We start from the raw sequence: 17,761 nt of genomic DNA on the forward strand, positions 1-17,761 counted from the left end.
TATTTATTTTCTCACTGCGTAGTTACTTTTCGGGCATCGTGCATGTTGTCGTGGATATAAAAGTGGTTTGTGCGTTTCAACTGTATTAGAAGAAATGACTTTAACATCACTAAGTATAGTCTTTGGTTCCGTTAGAGTGCAATGAAATCCTTGCTTCTCGATGAACTATTAGGTAGTCCTGAGCTAACAAGGCGCTGGGACAAAAACATCAAGTTCTTGATTTCTGGCAAGCGGTAAGGCTGATTTTTCAAGGATTTCAGATGTTTAATTAACCAATCAATCTTCTCTTCTTTTGTATTCACAAAAGTGTCGTGCGTTAGTGCTCTTCAAGTGTCATTGGCAGTTCAACATCCCAGCATCAGAATTGGCTGGAATTTGCTCTTACGAACATTTGTAGCGTACGAGCGCTTTCTGTGAATACTGGCCCCGATTCGCAGGTGATCATACTAGACGAACCCACGGTCAATATGGATCCGGAAAGCCGCCGCGAGATGTGGGAGCTGCTGCTCAAAGTCCGTCGCAGCTGCTCGGTTTTCCTCACGACACAGCACGTGGACGAGGTGGACGTGTTGGCTGACCGCGTGGTCATTATGGCAAACGCTCGGATTCGGTGCGTGGACCATTTACTTCTGTACCAACCATCTTCGCGGAAGGCGCGTTGTATTTCGTAGTTGATCTTGAATTCTGGGATTTTACGTGCCAAAATCACGATTTGATTAGGAGGCACGCCGTAGTGGGGCGATCCGGGATAATTTTGGCCACCAGGGGATCTCTAACGTGCTCCCTATGCACGGGACTCGGGCGTTTTTGCATTTCGCCCCGTCGAAATGCAGCCGCCGCGGTCGAGATTCGATCCCGAGACCTCGTGCTTAGCAGCGCAACACCATAGCCGCTAAGCCACCGCAGCGGGTCATTGCATTTATGCCGGGCTCTTCCCTGAAAACCTCTTTTTTTTTTGTGCGGACTATACACCGAAGCTGTGAATGAGACAAAGGCATTTTGCTGCTTAGCCAGAGGTCACTGTTTCGGTTCTCGGCAGTAGCGTCAGCATTCTCATGGCGGCGGAACGCAAGAACGCTCGTGCACTGTGTTTTGGCGTCGAACAGCCCTAGGTGTGTCAAGATTATGCTAGAGTGCCCAGTTATAGTATCTTTCACAGTCAATGGGTAGCGTCGCGTCGTTAATTAAACTCCACCAATCAATCAACCACGTGCACTCTCGGGGTCCATAAGAAAAAAATGTGGGGCTTATCGTCACAATTAAACACACGGTTTATGAGAGATACCGTACGGGAGGAGGGGGGATTGCTCCAAATTTATTTGGACCACCAGGGGCTCTTCATCATACACCCAGCATGGCACACGAACGCTTCCGCTATCCGCCTCCATCTAAATGCGGCTGTTGGCGCTGGGAATTGATCCCGCTGTACCTCGTGCTCAGCGGTGGCACGTCATATTAGCCACCGCAGCGGGCATTGATGTCCATAAAGGCGCAGTTGATTTCCAGCGCTGTTGTAAGTTGTATAGCGGCAAACTCGCGGATTCACTGCATCGTTTTACTCGGGGTCCTACGAAATGGATGCCATGAAAGAAAATAGTGCTTACAAAATAGGGCGTAAGGACATATTCCTGATTTTGTTGCACATATTCCCGTACTAACACTAACGATAAACGTACACATCACGGGCTCCAATTTTAGCTTCGAAAGCGCCGCCTACGCGCGTGAAACTTGCGCCGCACATCTAACACAGCGCTGATGAAGTGCTTACAACGACCGATCAGTGAAATTATATCGGAAAGTATTTTGAATGTATGCACCAAAACACCACATTGTGGTGTAAGTTATGACAGATAACTATGGCAGATAGAAGCCGTGACGACTTGAAATCGAAAACTGGATAGTAAAGAGGAGCACGCAAAATGCACGCAGAAAGTACTCTGGCAGTTGTCTAGGTAAGCGTAAGCATTGTGCCACTTTTTCATCTCCACGCAACCGGGTGTCGTTATCATTGTTATGAATCTTGATACGGCCAGTATACAAACGACAGCGCTGCGGCGGCACGGGCTGGCACGGACGGCGGTGCAAAGTGCATTGTTGAAGCAAGCAAAGTACCGCAGGTGGCGGCGCCGGCTGGCGCTGATGACGTTCCGATCGTTATAAGACGTTATCGTTCTTCAGCGCCTTATCCATCCACGTCGATCCATTATGAACCGTGACCAAACGTACCCAGTGGCGGCATCGTACGGCATAGCCGCGCGTGCCATATCTTGAAAGCATTCTGCGACGCCGACGGAGATTACCGACTGTTAATAGCTTCGCGCGCTGTGTTCTCGCTGCTGACTTAGCGTTAAGATAGACGCGCGGGTCCTTGAAAGCGATCTGCGAAAGGGGCAGAGAGCTCCGTGAGCGCTGTGTCCTCGCCCTTTATTTGGTGTTGAAGCGGGAGGCAACACAAAGGTGAATTCGATTGCCGCTGCGCGGGCTATTTTGAAAGTGATCGCCTTACGGGACGGACGAACGGTTTTTCTCGTTGGGTAAAAATATAAACGCTTACACATTTGAAATATCGTAGGTTCTCCAAAGCAAATTGTGCTTATGCTTGTTCGGATGATATATACAATTAAGTGACACTGCACGGAAGAGCGTTAGTCTGGGAGCACCTAATGTAACGCGATAGATGACGCGGTCACTGGTACACGCTTTGAGAGACGTTGCAATTTACTAATTGTATGACTCTGTTTATGGATAACTGATTCATTGCTTAGCTTTGCGCTTCATATAAAAAAGGAACCACTAACCCCCGTAATAAATGCAACTTAACTTGAAGCTCATGCTTGACTTGATATAAATGACGCCTTGTGCGAACGCGACCAAGACGCTCATTGCGTTTCTTTCGGTGCGATCACGACAGGAGTCGTTTATGTCAAGTCAAGCATGGGCTTCAAATCAAGATTCATTTCTGAATACGGGAGTAAGTGAAAATGAATTCTTTCACCGGTAGTGCATTTATTGTTTGCTGGTTGGTTTGATACCTTGCTTGGCTGCAGTGAGTCCTTTTTCGAGTGTACGACTAGCTCACTTAGAGAGCCGTGAAATGAGAAATGAGAAACGCATTGTACCGCTGTACAGTGGCCCTGTGAAAAGGTAGAGTGGACGACGAGACGATGCCGCGTGTGTTAGTTCTACGCAGTGCTTGTACTGTACGGTGGAACATGTCATCCAACAAGCCCAGGTTTCTGCCCCTCTGCTTGGTTTTGTTGATTGGCCGGTCGATTGAGTGACAGGCTACTGAATTACTATTTGCTTCATTTGATGCGTCGATATGGCTATACTTCTAGCTGCGCCGGTTCGCCGACGTTCCTTAAGCAGCGTTTCGGCACGGGCTACCGCATGCTCGTCAACAAGACGTCGCGTAGGTGCGACGTCACCGCCATCGAGAGCCTGCTGCGCAAGTATGCCCCCAAGGCGAAGCTGACCAGCAACTCGGACAACGAGGCCGTCTTCATCTTGGGACAAATTGTCGCCACGCACCTCATAATCACCATGTTCAAGGTGATTGGCGCAGCGTCGTGCTCGGAAACTGTTGGTGAAAATGCGTTCAGCCTGCTCGTTGCCAACACGAGGCCCGGATTACGCATCATGCCACGGGTTCTGAGATTGAAGGCTCGCTGCCCGCAGTCTGGGAGGCCGTGGTTAACCGCTTATTGTTCTCGAACCGCGCACCGCGGATATTGACGAGAGCTCCACCTTTGCTTTATTTTTTTATTTCACCCTCACTACAACGCGACGGTATCGTTCTGCGTATTATTTCAAGATGCGTGCTAGCTGCTGGGCCCTGTTTGTTTACTTCTCTTGTTTCATCTTCATGATGTGTCAGCTCAACACGAGACAAAACCAAACAAAAAAAAAGCCAGACAGTCACAGGCACGCTTTCGTTTTTCTCTGTTGCTGCGCTGACAGATCATGAGCATTTTCTAAGTCACCCAGTCCTCTCTAATTGTGTAGCTTATTTCAACTTAATTCTGACTATGTGAAATATTAGAGGAAGGTCACGACGACGGAGAGTAGCGCGCTCAGTGGATGCGGCGCACTAGTGCTTCTGGGACTGATTCCAACGACCAGTATAGACGCGTTGCCACTGTTCTCGGGGTTACAAACTCGCCCCTTTTTCGCCTTTATAATGCGAAGACTACTTTCGACAGACTTAATAATTCCTCGTACAATAGAGATGAGTAAAGCTATATTCCCACTAAAGAAGTCCATGCGCTGTTCAGATGCGAGCGTCCCGAAAACAGCTAACGAACGTTTCCACCCATTAAATGCCAAGCTTAGGGCGTAGTTATTAAAGTTTCAAAAAAGCAGAAAAGAAAAACACCAAGAACTTTGTGTCGTAATAAAGTTAAACCTCAAGAGCACCTAAAACAAAACGTTTCCGGTACTTGAAAAAGGTGGATGGAGAAATCCTTCCTTCAGAGACCTCTCGTTAGTGCCACGGTGCGATACCAAGGTGCCTCTGTCGAACTCTATCTACCTTTCTGCAAATTTGCAAGAATAGTTTTCCCTTCCTCGTTAGAACGACGTAGAGTGCAGCATTTTGGTAGGAATCGATGGTAAAAAAAGGCAGCCGTAAACAGCACAGAACACGAGAAATTACGTCTGTGATTTTCAGTTCTTGCGTCCTCGTTTTGTGCGTCTGCATTTCCTTATCCGGAACTTTTACGCCGCACTTCCTTATTATTTGCCACATTGCGCAAAAGTCAACCTCTGAGCTGGTCATCGCCGTATAAATCTGTTGCAGAACCTGTGATTTGTTAGCGCCATACTACTATCTTTGCTAATGAGGCTTGCAGGCGACCACCTCAAAGCTTCACAAAGGTTTTCACTCTTACAAGCCATTTCACGTTAGTGTTCAGCTCCCCGCTAGGTTGCGGATTCCATTTCCGGTTGTTGTGGCAGCATTCCGATGAAAAACGAGTGCACGAAAACACAACGGAGACATATGTTAGATCGCTCAGCCTACTCCGTTTCACAGCCCATTTGAGCTTCAGGCCGCCGAATATTCTCACACTCCTCCTTGTTATTACATTGTTGTAGCCTTACCTCAAAAGAAAAAAAATACTGCGGCTTCCGTCTTCATTCTTCAGGACTTGGAGCAGCGCAGCGCCGACCTCGGCATCGACTCGCTCGGCGTGACGGTGACCTCGCTCGAAGACGTGCTTGTGCGCGTTGGCGAAGAGCAGCACGCGCATCAGCAGCGCGCGGCAGCGACAAGAAAGGACGAGAATTCCGTGATCGAAGTCCAGGGTGAGTCGTGCTGTTCCCCGATCATGGGTTCGCGCGAGCCCATGGTGTCACGTGCGCTTGCTTCGTGAGACTCCTTTGTAATGCGACAATCGACGGTTTTATTACACAGCGTACGCAAAACCCTTGCCTACGCTATGACGCAGCTGGTGCGAATGCATGCACTGAACGCTATATGTGAAGGGCTTTGTGTGTTACGTACGCATGCTAGCTTTTGGATTTGGCGTGGCTAGCGTGGATCAAGTATTCGGGATGTTCTGTCGCCGTTGTTGAGATTAACGGTCAGTTCTGACGCTGCCTGGCCTAAAGAACGTGCCACCATTACCGCTGAGCTGCTTTGATTTTTGTGTACCTGCATGATGGACGCCGCCGAATTTGGCATCCACTACGCGTTCGCCATGCTAGCTACCGTGACCATGCGGAACGGTCTCGCTAAAGGTCTAATCGAAGACAAGCGTATGACGTGGTCGTCTTTTAACGCTTAAAACACTATACTAAATTCGTCTAATATGATGTCAGTGCTCTACTCCCTACTCGACATCGCACCGGCAATCTTCACTAGAATAGTTAAACGCAGCAGGTGAGCTGTATCGTCTCAAACAGCTTGAAAAATGAGTCACGTCGTAAACTATAATAATAAACGTAGTACCAAAAAGTCCTCTTGTCTAGAATAACGGCTTTTCACAAGTTAACTCTGCTCCTGAGGGTCCGCATATTTCTATATTAGAGTGCGTTTACTTTTGGCCACAAAAAGAGTTAACAGACCCCATGGCAAAGTAGGATAATTGTAGAAAATAAACTTTTATAACAGTGACACAGTTGATCCCACTAAAGGAGCTGAGGGCACCTAATTTGCTCTTAGGATGTGGGAGCAGAGCTGGTGAACTCAGCGTCTGCTTCTTGGGAGAAAAAACATGGTAGGCTACCTCAATATTTGACTTAGGCGTCTCTTAGTGGCACTCGCAACTCAACGTTGGTGTTCTTTAGCGTAAGCGAGCGAACGTCTGTCCCCTGGCACGATATGCGGATGGGGAGCAAGGGAGGGCGAAGAGGAAGCGCCGAGCGCGCCACCTGGCGGGTCGTAGCCCCCTAGTGAGCGGCGCACGAAGCGCACCTTACGCGCCCTCTCCCGTGCTGACGTCAGAGCACGTAACGAGCCCGCGCGCGCAGCTGTTGAGAACAAGCGAGCGAGCAGGTTAGCGCTGGGAGAGAAGCGAGAGCATAGTGACGTCACATCCGCTCTGCTAGGCAGATGCTGTCTATGCCATGCAACTGTTTTCCATTAATGAGCCGGTTAAATGCCATGCCACCTACTTGTGTGTGGCGTCATTAGTGACCTCATTACTTCCTCTTTCTACTGCCGGGTTTCCAGGAATTTCGCCAAAGTCGTGGTCACGTGGCTGGTCTCTGAAGTCTACGATTCTGTGCTTTGGTGTGTGGTAATCAGTGATTTCTAATTAATTGTAATTGTTCCAGACACTTCAGTAACTGAGCTTGTAACTAAACTGATGCTCTGATGTCATATCTATAATGAAACCCACGAATTTTGTACTGTGCTACTTTTCTTTTTATTTTCGATTTCACCCCCGGTCGTCTCAGGAGGGGAACCGGATGCGCTGCGCAAGAAACAAGAGTGTCACTCGATGCTCGTGTCAATAAAAAAAATACGGAACTAAAAAACGCTGTATAACATTGTATACTACTTGCTGTCTCGAGTGCAAACCGGAACAAGCAACTATGTTTTCTCGTTATCAGCAGTGACAAAACTTGTTTAATCATCTGATCTTACCATGTAAGTTGTGCTGCTTATGTGACATATGTAGGAACACTGATATGTAAACGCAAAACGGACAACGACTTTGCGCGTTTCGTGTTCACGTGTCAATGTGCTTGCACGTCAATTTCCGTGTGTGTCACCTAAGGAGCGCTACTTACAACATAAGGCCATGCCCTACAAGCTAGCCCTCGTTAGAGCGTTTCGAAACCTTATTCAGCGAAAATAATAAGAGCACAAGGCTTGAGAACCACCGTCTGTATACGCTATGCTTACGTACACCCGTAGAAATGATGGTACTCTTTAATTGCGTGTTTGCTGTTGTTGGTTGTTTTGTAAGTACTGAATGCTTCAGCACACAAGGCATCGCAACATCATAAAGAGATCCCGTAGCCAAGCAGTTAAGATGGCGCCCCCTGTGCAGCCGCTGACGCGAATCTCTCCGGTAGCGTGTCACTTGCAGAAGGGCAGGACTTTTGGCTACGTGTCTCGCGTTCATGCGCCAGCATTTTCCCCGTCGACTTTACGATGTTTTCGAAAGTACTCGATAAAGGAGCCATCACAAGACTGCACCGAAAATTCAACCGTCTCTAAGAGTCATGTGTTCGAGTTGTGCTTCTTTTCTTTTTTTCGCGCAACGGTGTCCACACCAACGCCCTTCTGAGCAAAAGTGTGGCCGCGTGGTGCTGGTGCAGAGCCCGTACTGCAGGCGATGGCCACCACAGTGTCCTCGGATCCCAGCCTCGCGACTCGCATGTGGGCCGTGCTGGCCAAGCGTGCCACGTGCGTCTGGCGTCAGAAGAAGCAGCCGCTGTTCAGCTGGTTGCTGCCACCGTTGCTCCTGACGCTGCTTTTCTCCCTCGAGCACGTAGCCTTGCGCGGTAGTGACTGGGACGTCGAACGCTCGGGCGACACGCTCTCCTACACCTTTCCGGGGGTGCTGCGCAGGGGACAGGTATGCGAGACCCGCCTTCCACCGCGACATTTAGTGTTCAGTCGCGGTGCGTGTTCACGATACCGTTGTCAGAGTCATTTAGTCTGAGTATATTGTACTCGATCGTTGAAAGAACTTCACGATGAACTTCGCAAATCAGACCGCGCGGTCGGTCCCCGTTCCGGCTTTTCTGAAAATAAGTGTGCGCGTTCTCACTGCAGTACAAGAACGCACAGGGGATGAATGGCAGCACGCTTTAGACGCACATCACGACGAATCAACGTATGACTAGCCAAACGGCATGTTTATGAATACAAACGCGTACTAATGGTGGTCGTGGCTCGCGGAATCGCTTTCCTTTATTGAACAATTAACGGGCGGTCACGCACCACGTAGATGCACAGAGCGCCGTCTTGGAGGCCCCCAGAACGTCATTTCGCGATTAGATACACTTGACGGCGGCCTCAGGTATCTTGTTCTCCCGGTAAGTGAAGCTTCAAAGAAACGTTCTGTGGTATCTGCCGCGTGGCGTCGAACCGTACGTTCGTACGTATGCGTACGGCGCGCGAGCGCGTTGATCGGGCCACCGCGCGATCAGCCGTTTGTTGGGCGCGCAGGCGTCCGTTCTTCTGTCGACCCTTGTTCACTCTTGCACCGCAGCCACCCACGTTCACTTCCCTGCGCCCCTCGGACACACCGATAATCTATCAGCAGTAAGGAGTGCTCGTCCTTTAATTACGCCGGCTGCTTCTTTCCCATCCTTCCACATGGCTGTTTTGCGTGCCACAATTGCGTCGTCCGCTGTCAAAAGCAGGAACACATCACAGCTGTCATTGACCTGCGAGGCGTTTATCGCACATATGCTGAAGAACAGCGGTTTCGCGCTGTAATGGCACGTTGGCACGAATCCATCGAAGAAGGCAAATATGCTCCCAGCAAACACGCCCCTCCTCCGGGACGTGTTTCGCGATGTACGGCGTTGCATGCGCGCCGATTCCACGCTTTTTACTTCCAGTCCCGGCTAGCTACAATAACAGCCGGAAGAGTACAGTCTAGATAACACACCAAAACAACAGAGTTACTAACGCAAACCTGCACACGCGATGCCTTGGACCACGGCACAGGACCTACGGAGCAGCATACGCATGAGCACACACCACCATAAGAAAACTGCCATAGTGCCCCGACAACATGGTCTCTACAGCAAAAAATACCACGTGACTACCTCCACCCTTTTCTTCTAGCGCGTGCACTGGGTAGGGACTCTCCTCATTGTTTCCTTCCTCCAGGCTGCCGCAGCAAGCCACCATCCTTCTCGGGTCACCCTAGCATGCTTTCCCTCACGCCTCCAGCATGCGGCGCACGGCCGAGATCTTATCGCACTTGTATTCTTTTTACGGAACCTCACGGCGAAGCCGGCAACGACGGCGGAAGTTCGCCTGGAGGGCCCATAGAATTGCTATCACATTAAAGTCATTGTAAGCAAAAGAACACGTGGCAACTATTGCTCTTAGAATATGCATTTGCGTGTCGCATTAAGAAGAGGAAACCTATAACTGCTGTCTCTTCTACAACGCGTGGCCGCACTGCAGGGATTCGTAAAATGGCAGGACTGGGAAGATGAGTTCTTTCACGACTACCTCAAGCCTCTGGTGCAGCAACCGCACTCATTCAGCGTGAGGATGATGGATCCAAGCCTGGACGTCACAACAGAAGTCCTCCTCGAAGCCAAGAACAATTTGCGCTTCTACATACTCAATCTGCACTTCGGAATTGAGCTCGCCAAAAATAAAAGCAGGTATACAAACCGTTTCATTGCTAAGCTATTCATCATCAGTGAAGTTTGTCCATTTGATCCTTGAATACTGCACCGCACATTGAGCATATTTAGTAGGTTCACCGACACAACTTACGCTTAACTTGAGAAAAAGTTTTAACTGATGCAGGCAGGCGTTAAAGAACCTGTCTCAAGAGCAGCAAGACCTAGGTATATACTATTAATTGCAACTTCGTTATGGGCGTTAGTTTTGTACAAGACAATTCAAGGCACATAGTAACAGTAACCTGCGTGCTAGCCACATAAACATGTGAGCGCGATACGTATACCCCTGCTTGAGGCAACCTCTTGAAAACGCAGCGGTAGCTGAGAAAACAGCAATAATCCACTACATAGGCCTCGCTCTGGACTTTCGCAGCACCCTGCTGTGGTACAACGGCGAGATACAGCACTGCGCGCTGCTCGTCGTGTCGCTCTACAACGAGGCGCGCCTGCGCTTCGTCAGCGGCGTGAAGGACGCCCAGCTTCGCTTCGAGGTGACGCAGCTGCATTACGGCACCGGCGCGGAGCAGCAGGACGAGAACGTGAACGTCGCGAAGACCCACCGCGAGCTGCTGCCCAAGGTGCTGCGCTCCATCTTACTGCCGCTGGCGTCCAGCTTGATGTGCAGCAATTTTGTGCTACTGCCCATCACCGAGAGGGCGTTGGAGGTGGGCGGTTGGATGTGGATATTGCCCTAAACACATCATCATCATCATCATCATCATCATCATCATCATCATCGTCGTCGTCGTCGTCGTCATCATCATCATCATCATCATCATCATCATCATCCCATTCTTGTGTCTACGGTTAGGACGCAGGCCTCTCCTATAGCAATCAGCAATTACCCCTGCCTCGCATTCGTTGATCCCAAGTTATGCCTGTAAATGTCCTGATTTGATCACACCACCTCATTCTCTGCCTTCCTCGAACGCACTTCCCTTCTCTTTGTGCCCATTAAGTAGCTCTAATAGACCACCGCTTATCTGTCCTACGCATCAAATGGCTTGGCCAAATTCAGTTTTAATGCATTAGCATTCTTTCGGTACTTCACGCACTTTTCGGTGGCTATCTGTGTATCTTTGTTTTTATGCAACCGTTTGCACACCAACATGGGTCGCTGGGTAGCCAGCGATCGAGTGCATCAGGGTGCTGTGTAGAGGTAACAGAGCTCGAATCGCTCGAATTGGTAATTGGTAACAGAGCTCAAACTAGACCAGCTTGGGTCACTGAGTATGTGGCAATGCTAACATGCGTGCCGCTCTTCAATGAACCTCTGTCACGCCGACATGGGTAGACGCGGGACTGGGTAAGGTACTACTGTTTCGGGAAATTGTTTGACGCCGACTTGAAATATTGGGTATATGCCACTCGTTCTGCGCTGGTTTCCAGTCAATCTCATTGATGCCAACTTGGATAACTAGGTATGTGCCACGGGGAATGTGCCGCTATACAATGAAGAAAATGTTCAAGGGGCACTTAGTTATCCCTACGTAGATGAACGCGAAAGCATTGCGACCATCGCGCGATGCTTAAGACATTATATCACAACGCAAGGTCGAGGGTTCGAGTGCCTTAACTATTTCTTAATTAACTGTGCTTTAATTAACTTCGCAATAATTGAATTATGGGGATTTACGTGCCACAACCAGGATCTCATTATGAGGCACACCATAGTGGTGGACTGCGGAAATACTCGTGCACCTAAATCTAGGTACACGAGTATTTTCGCATTTCGCGCCCTCGAGCTGCGGCCGCCGTGGGCGGGATTCGATAAAACGGAAGTTTGAGCGATTTGGTAAGCCATATTTGAAGTAGAACAGCGCTTATTTTGACAATAATGCTATCAGAACACGCTTAACAAATATTGCATGCACTTCATGCAAGATAGATTCAATCATCAAACAGATCGTCTGGTAAAGGCTGGTTATCCCAAGCAGCTGCTAGTGTCAGTGTCAGAAACTATCCTCAGTAGTTTGAGCAAAAAGAGGAAAGGACAACGGGTAGATTCGATGACACGTAAGGAAAAAGAAAAAAAAAAACCACTGTAGTGCCTTATAGTCATCATGTCTCCCACAGAAAAAAAAAAGATAGCTAACAGAGTATGTGTCAAAGTCGTTTTCTTAAAGGCTGGTTATCCCAAGCAGCTGCTAGTATTAGTGTCACAAACTACGCTCAGTAGTTCCAGCAAAAACAGAAAAGAACAACGGCTAGATGCGATGACACGTAAGGAAAAAGAAAAAAAAGTGCGTTATATTCATCATGTCTCCCGCAGAATAACAAAGATAGCTAACCGAGCGTGTCAAAGTCATTTTCTCGGCTCCGCATAAGCTTTGGAGGATGTGCAAAATGGTTAGTACCGATTTCGTTCCAAGAGAGTGCAACATCAAACATGAAAATCAATTCGTCTCTTGTAAAGAGGGAGTTGTCTACGCCATTCCCTTGTCATGTGGCAGGCTTTATGCCGGTCAAACGGGAAGATGCCGTAATGAACATCCGAAGGAGCACAACAATGTGCATAATAGTGTTAAAAGGCATCTTGGCATCCACTGTAGAGACTGCGAGAGCGAAGCTTGCCACCCTGACTTCGCTCGGAGAGAGGTTTTAAGTAAGCATAGTAACCAAATTACGCGTGGAATCATCAAAGCAGCGCACATCGCCTGGTCAAAAGACGCGTGCGTCAGTAGCCTCTCCTTATCGATTACGTCCAAAGAACTGTCTATTTTAGCAGGGGGAGGGATATGATGAGAACAGTTATCTCCCTTGTTCAGTGCAGCATCTATGATTGACGGTGAATCTATGTATGTTTTTTGGTTTCTCCTGTTTGAAGCTGTTATATATTCTTCGTTCCAAGCAATAAACTTCACTTGCAAGTCAGCGCCCGTCCGTGTCGTGTCTCCCTCCTTGTCCCTGTCAAAATACGCGCTGTTCTGTTTCAAACGGGATTCGATCCCGAGACCTCGTGCTTAGCAGCCCAACACCACAGCCACTAAGCAACCACGGCGGGTTTTCGGCCTAATTAATATCAAAGGGCGTGGGTTCGACTCCCACCAAATGTGAAGGGTTCCTAGCCTTAATACTATAAGGTGATGGGTTCGACTCCCACCAAAAGTTGAGTGTTCGTAGCCTTTTTGGACTGCCGTTTGGCCACGCCGACAACGCCGGATTTTCCGCCTCATGCTCCATTTAATGCTTTCGCTTTAAAATTTCCCTTAAATTTCTCCGATGCTGAGTGGAAACAAGCCCACGTCTCAAGGGCTCCTCAAGGACAGCAATTCGATGCATTAGCAGGCTGCGCCACAAATCCACTGGGTATATGCCGCTTTTTAATGAAGGCTTTTCTCGCCATCGCTTCACCGAGCTGCGCCATTAATGCTGCGCCATTAACGCTGCGGGTATGTGCCACTCTTCAATGAACCTCTCGTCAACTTGGGTCGCTGAGCATGTGCCACTGTGTGTGCGGCTAAGCGAGGGAACAATTCTCCGCGTTCGCAGACACCCGCGCGCCACGCTTCTCGTCTCGGATGCTACGCGCGGGCTTCTCAGCAGTGCCGCTAGATAGCGCAGTGTGTCCAGAAAAAGGAGCGCGATAGAGGAGGCCGGCTGCCGCATGACGCGTTTCTCAGGATTCGCACGCACCGGTGCGCCACGAATTTCGGAGGCCATGCGCAGAGCACGATTGGTTTCCAGCAGAACGCACTGACACGGACAGAAAGGGACGACGACACGCAATGGAAGCGAATTGTGCTATGTGCAGCCATCGAGCTCAGGCAAACACTATTCTGAAGCTGTGCGCAGACTTCGCGGATTTCAAATATCGCATTTCCTAAACACCTTGTGTACTATGTATGGCAACGTAACTATAGCGTCTAGAATAGTATAACACTATAGTCTAATGAACTAACATAGCGGGAATAAACCTACCGCAGCTCACGCAGCTGCAGCGACGTTTAGATTAGGTTATATTATCTTGTCATCATACTGCATTTTTTTCTTTTCTGCTCGTACCTAACGCGCATATCAATGTTTTAGTAGTGTCAATGTTTTAGTCCCACATGTGCATTCCCGAAAACAAAAGTGCGCGTTAGGGTCAGGAAAATACGGTAGCATCTGCATAAATTGAATCGTTAGCAGAAAATGGCTGATGAGAACGCTCGTTTAGCGTAATGCCGTGAAGGTATGCCATTTGATCGCTCTGTTATCGGTTTCTATAAGCATAGGGTTGTCCCACATTTCCGGCCTCAAGTTTGAATTAAGCGAGTGTTAGAAATGGTAGGCGAACCTGGGGACGCAACAACGCATTCGAGAAGTTTTCAACTTGTTCGTGTTTGAATTATAGCCGATATTACCTGGTCGTGTGGTTAAAGCTGGCTAAAACCAGTTCTGCCCAGAAAAATGCGGCGTGTGGAACGCAGCGGATTAGTGCATTCATTCAATAATCATTAGCGAATGATTAATACGGACGATACAGCACTACGACAAGCCCGATAAAAGTCGCTAAAGCGACCTATCGGAAAGGTTAAACACGCTAATTGGAGAAAGCGTCATTGAAACCGGCGCGCAGTTATCGTAGACGTACTATATTTCTTAAAACTGAAGCATGCCCCCGGTCAGCTTTGTACGTCATTTAAAGTGTCGACATGTTTGAATCAGTACATTCATTAATGAAATACGAAAATGGTGTTTCATGAAATTTTTCCAGTGACAAGAAATACGACCAAGCGCGTTTTCAGGACTTGTAGAAATGACGGCATGTGTTCGTGGAAAAGGTTAAAATGCAGCGATTCCAAATTTAAATTTGGCTTACAATCTGCGCTGAGAGCCTAGTATTTTGTGTGCTTGACCATACTGGCACTCAGGTAAGATGATAAGCTTAGAATAACATAGACGACGATGTCATAGCCGGTTAAGTGAATCGCCTCATCATGATCATGGCGACTCCAATCATTGATTTATGTATCTGTACACTTCAGTGAGCTATCATGTCATGAGAGAACTGTAACACAAATAATTCTCGTTAAGAATTGCGCTCATCAATACGTAATCACGCCTCGACGTGCGACTACATTGGCGTACATTAATTATGGTGTACTGGAATGGGACAGCGTGTCGTCTGTACAGCAAAACAATGGCAGAACTGAGGACGCTTCTGCGATGACGCCACCAGTAGAGCGCCGCGATCGAGCGGCATGCCTAGTGTGCGATATATAAATATGTTGTGCAAAACTTTCTGCGTTTATAAACTAAAATGCTCACAAAACAATTGAAATTAATGTCACAAGAATTAAACACCACGAACTGTAGAATACATCGAAACGGCGTCTAAGCTTGCACGTTCCCGACCAGAGATCATGTCGTGTTTCTGATCGCCTGCTCAGCGTTTCGGTCGCAGAAGACAAACGAACACTCGTCTCCTCGTACCGTTCAGTAAGCACGCGTTTGCTTTTAGTATTTCGAAACACACGACGATAAGAAGCGCGGAAGGAGCACCTACACTGTACCTGGTGGGTTGCATTGGATTCATTTGATGTTGCGTCAGCCATCAAGGCGGTCGCCAGGCTTCACAGAACAAAACAAACAAACGCGCACGCTCGCACGAGTGCACGCACATGCACACACACAAACATACACACACAAATATATATTTAGAAATCCAGCGCCTCCCGCGCACATAAAGAATGCACGAACGCAGCAGGAAAAACCACAGCAAGCAATCAGCGAACTCCGTACGTATACATGCATGACGTCCGTGACAACCATAACTGCGAATCCCGGAGGCCCTGTATTGCACCTTTATTTTTCTTCTTTCCAGCAGTGACTCCAAGCTGCACAGACAGGTGGCGCTTCAGTAGACCAGACGCTCCTGTCTTCCGTCCATATATCCGTGCTCCAGCACCCCCTGCCGTCATCGCTAAAGGAGGCACGCTTTCGCCGTCGGACGACACATTGCCCTATTCCAGTGCACCATACATTAACCCACGAACTGCTTTATCCATTCTTCCCTCTAAGCCCTTGCTCTTCACTTTTTTACAGTCGGGCGTAATTCTTCTCTGCAGGTAAAACACCTGCATGCTATAGCAGGAGTCGGGCCATTCCTCTACTGGACTTTCAGCTTCGTTTGGGACTTCATGTTTTATATGGGGACCGCCGTCTTTGTTCTGCCACCAATCGCATTTTTCCACAAGAGAACGCTGAACTACAGCTTCATACGTGAGCAATCTAACACCTTTTACAGCGCTTCCTGCATGCGCTGCGTCGCCCCACCATCGATGCTCTTAGTCGATTCTGTAGCGCGTTGCAAGAAGCTTTGTCATTTCGTATCCTTCCAGTCACGTGGTCCGTTACCACGTGGACATTTGACGTTAAATAGAAACACTATAACACTATATCACTAGAAACACTATGGACAGAGACGATAAATAGAAACACTATCTCGGTTTATACTGATACTCTTAGAACATTTTAATTTCACCATCATACGTGGATAAGAACGAGATAATAAAGTGAAAGTTTCATTTATTGTGTTTCGCGCCGCAACCCTCAGCGCTGGTACGAAAATTCAACGTCAAAGATTTCAAATCATTTCTTTTTGTATTCTGGCTGCAACTCACTAAGTTCATTTTCTATGTATCTTAAAATACAGAGCAATTCAGCTTGAAGCAGATGCCGTCAAAATTCATGCCGTCACGGCCAATTGATGCGGCAACTGATAAAACAGTCGCCACACGTCTTTAATTTTTGCGACTTATCACACATGCTTATGCTGCTCTCACGACAAAAGAGGCTTTCTTTAAGGACATGTAGTTTTGGTATTAGTACTTTTTGCTGCTAATTTATCTGAACTAATGTTTTTCCGCAGTGTCCCTTTAATTCTTCTTGCCGTTCCAGCTGCGAGAGTCTAGAATGTTACAGCCTATTGCAGACCTCCTTACAAATAGCATTTGGATGTTGCGTTATATACAAGAAACTATGTTAACAGAGAGAACGCTCTGTATGCTAACCTGAGTCTATATTCAGATGCACACAAACATGCACTAGGAATTTTTGTAACAGCAGAATACATGCATTCGGGTTGATGGACAAACTATTATCGAGGGCGGCCCGGCAAGGAGGGGGGGGGGGGAGGGGGAACAGCGCGTGTACGAAAGAAAACCTTTGTGTATTTGGCCTCTGTCGAGTTTTTTTTGTCGCACTGGCAGTGAACGGTGGCAATGGGAGTGAAATAATGTATTCAATTTTAATTGCAACAGCGCCGCATGGTAGTTAGTGTTGAGCGGAAGATATATTTCTTTCTTATGGGCGTTGCAGCCGGCGAGCCAGTGGCGCCCGATGCTCTGCGCATTGCTCGCGAACTTGAAGAGAACGCCGCTGCTTTTACGTCAAGCTAATGGCAAAGCAAGTTTACGAGAGAACGTTTGTATGCTGTGTTCTTTCGCAGAATTAATCTTTATGATGAATATACTGCATGGATTAGCCGCTCTACCGTTCATCTACATATGCTCCTTCTTTTTCGACAACCCTGGTTTCGGATTCTCTACGCTTGCCATGTCCATGTTTGCCATAGGTAAGTATGATCATCAGTCGCACAGAAAAACAAAACACTAGAAGTGTTGATGGAAATGTATGGTAGCATTGATCATGTTCGTTGTTACACGTGAAAATAATTGAGGGATTGTATTCCATGCGAATTACAGCCGAAGGTCAGAGGTGATGTTTAATATTCGACGCAACGCATGACGTAAATACTTCTACTGCATTAATGGAAAACAAAATCCGGTAGGCTGTATCGGGGACCCAGCCGCAGTGGGGTATATACGTGAAACGCCTTGTGCATGTTGTAGAGGCTCTGTGGGCACTATAGGGTATACAGAAATGGCGTAACCAAATATTATACAAGTTAAATTTATTAATGTATGATAGTTTCAACTTTATT

General features: G+C 47.9%; 1 protein-coding gene across 1 annotated transcript in view; it reads left to right on the top strand.

The window, feature by feature from the left end:
- LOC142570491 (phospholipid-transporting ATPase ABCA3-like) overlaps positions 1–17,761 on the top strand; it is a 40,042-nt gene that overhangs the window by 12,337 nt on the left and 9,944 nt on the right. The window contains exons 4-6 of the mRNA XM_075678873.1: positions 438–610; positions 3,339–3,552; positions 5,145–5,304. Coding sequence (XP_075534988.1) covers positions 438–610; positions 3,339–3,552; positions 5,145–5,304 — 547 coding nt within the window. The remainder of the gene's footprint in view (positions 1–437; positions 611–3,338; positions 3,553–5,144; positions 5,305–17,761) is intronic.

This window comes from Dermacentor variabilis, chromosome 2, assembly GCF_050947875.1.
Source record: "Dermacentor variabilis isolate Ectoservices chromosome 2, ASM5094787v1, whole genome shotgun sequence".
Taxonomy (NCBI): Eukaryota; Metazoa; Arthropoda; class Arachnida; order Ixodida; family Ixodidae; genus Dermacentor; species Dermacentor variabilis.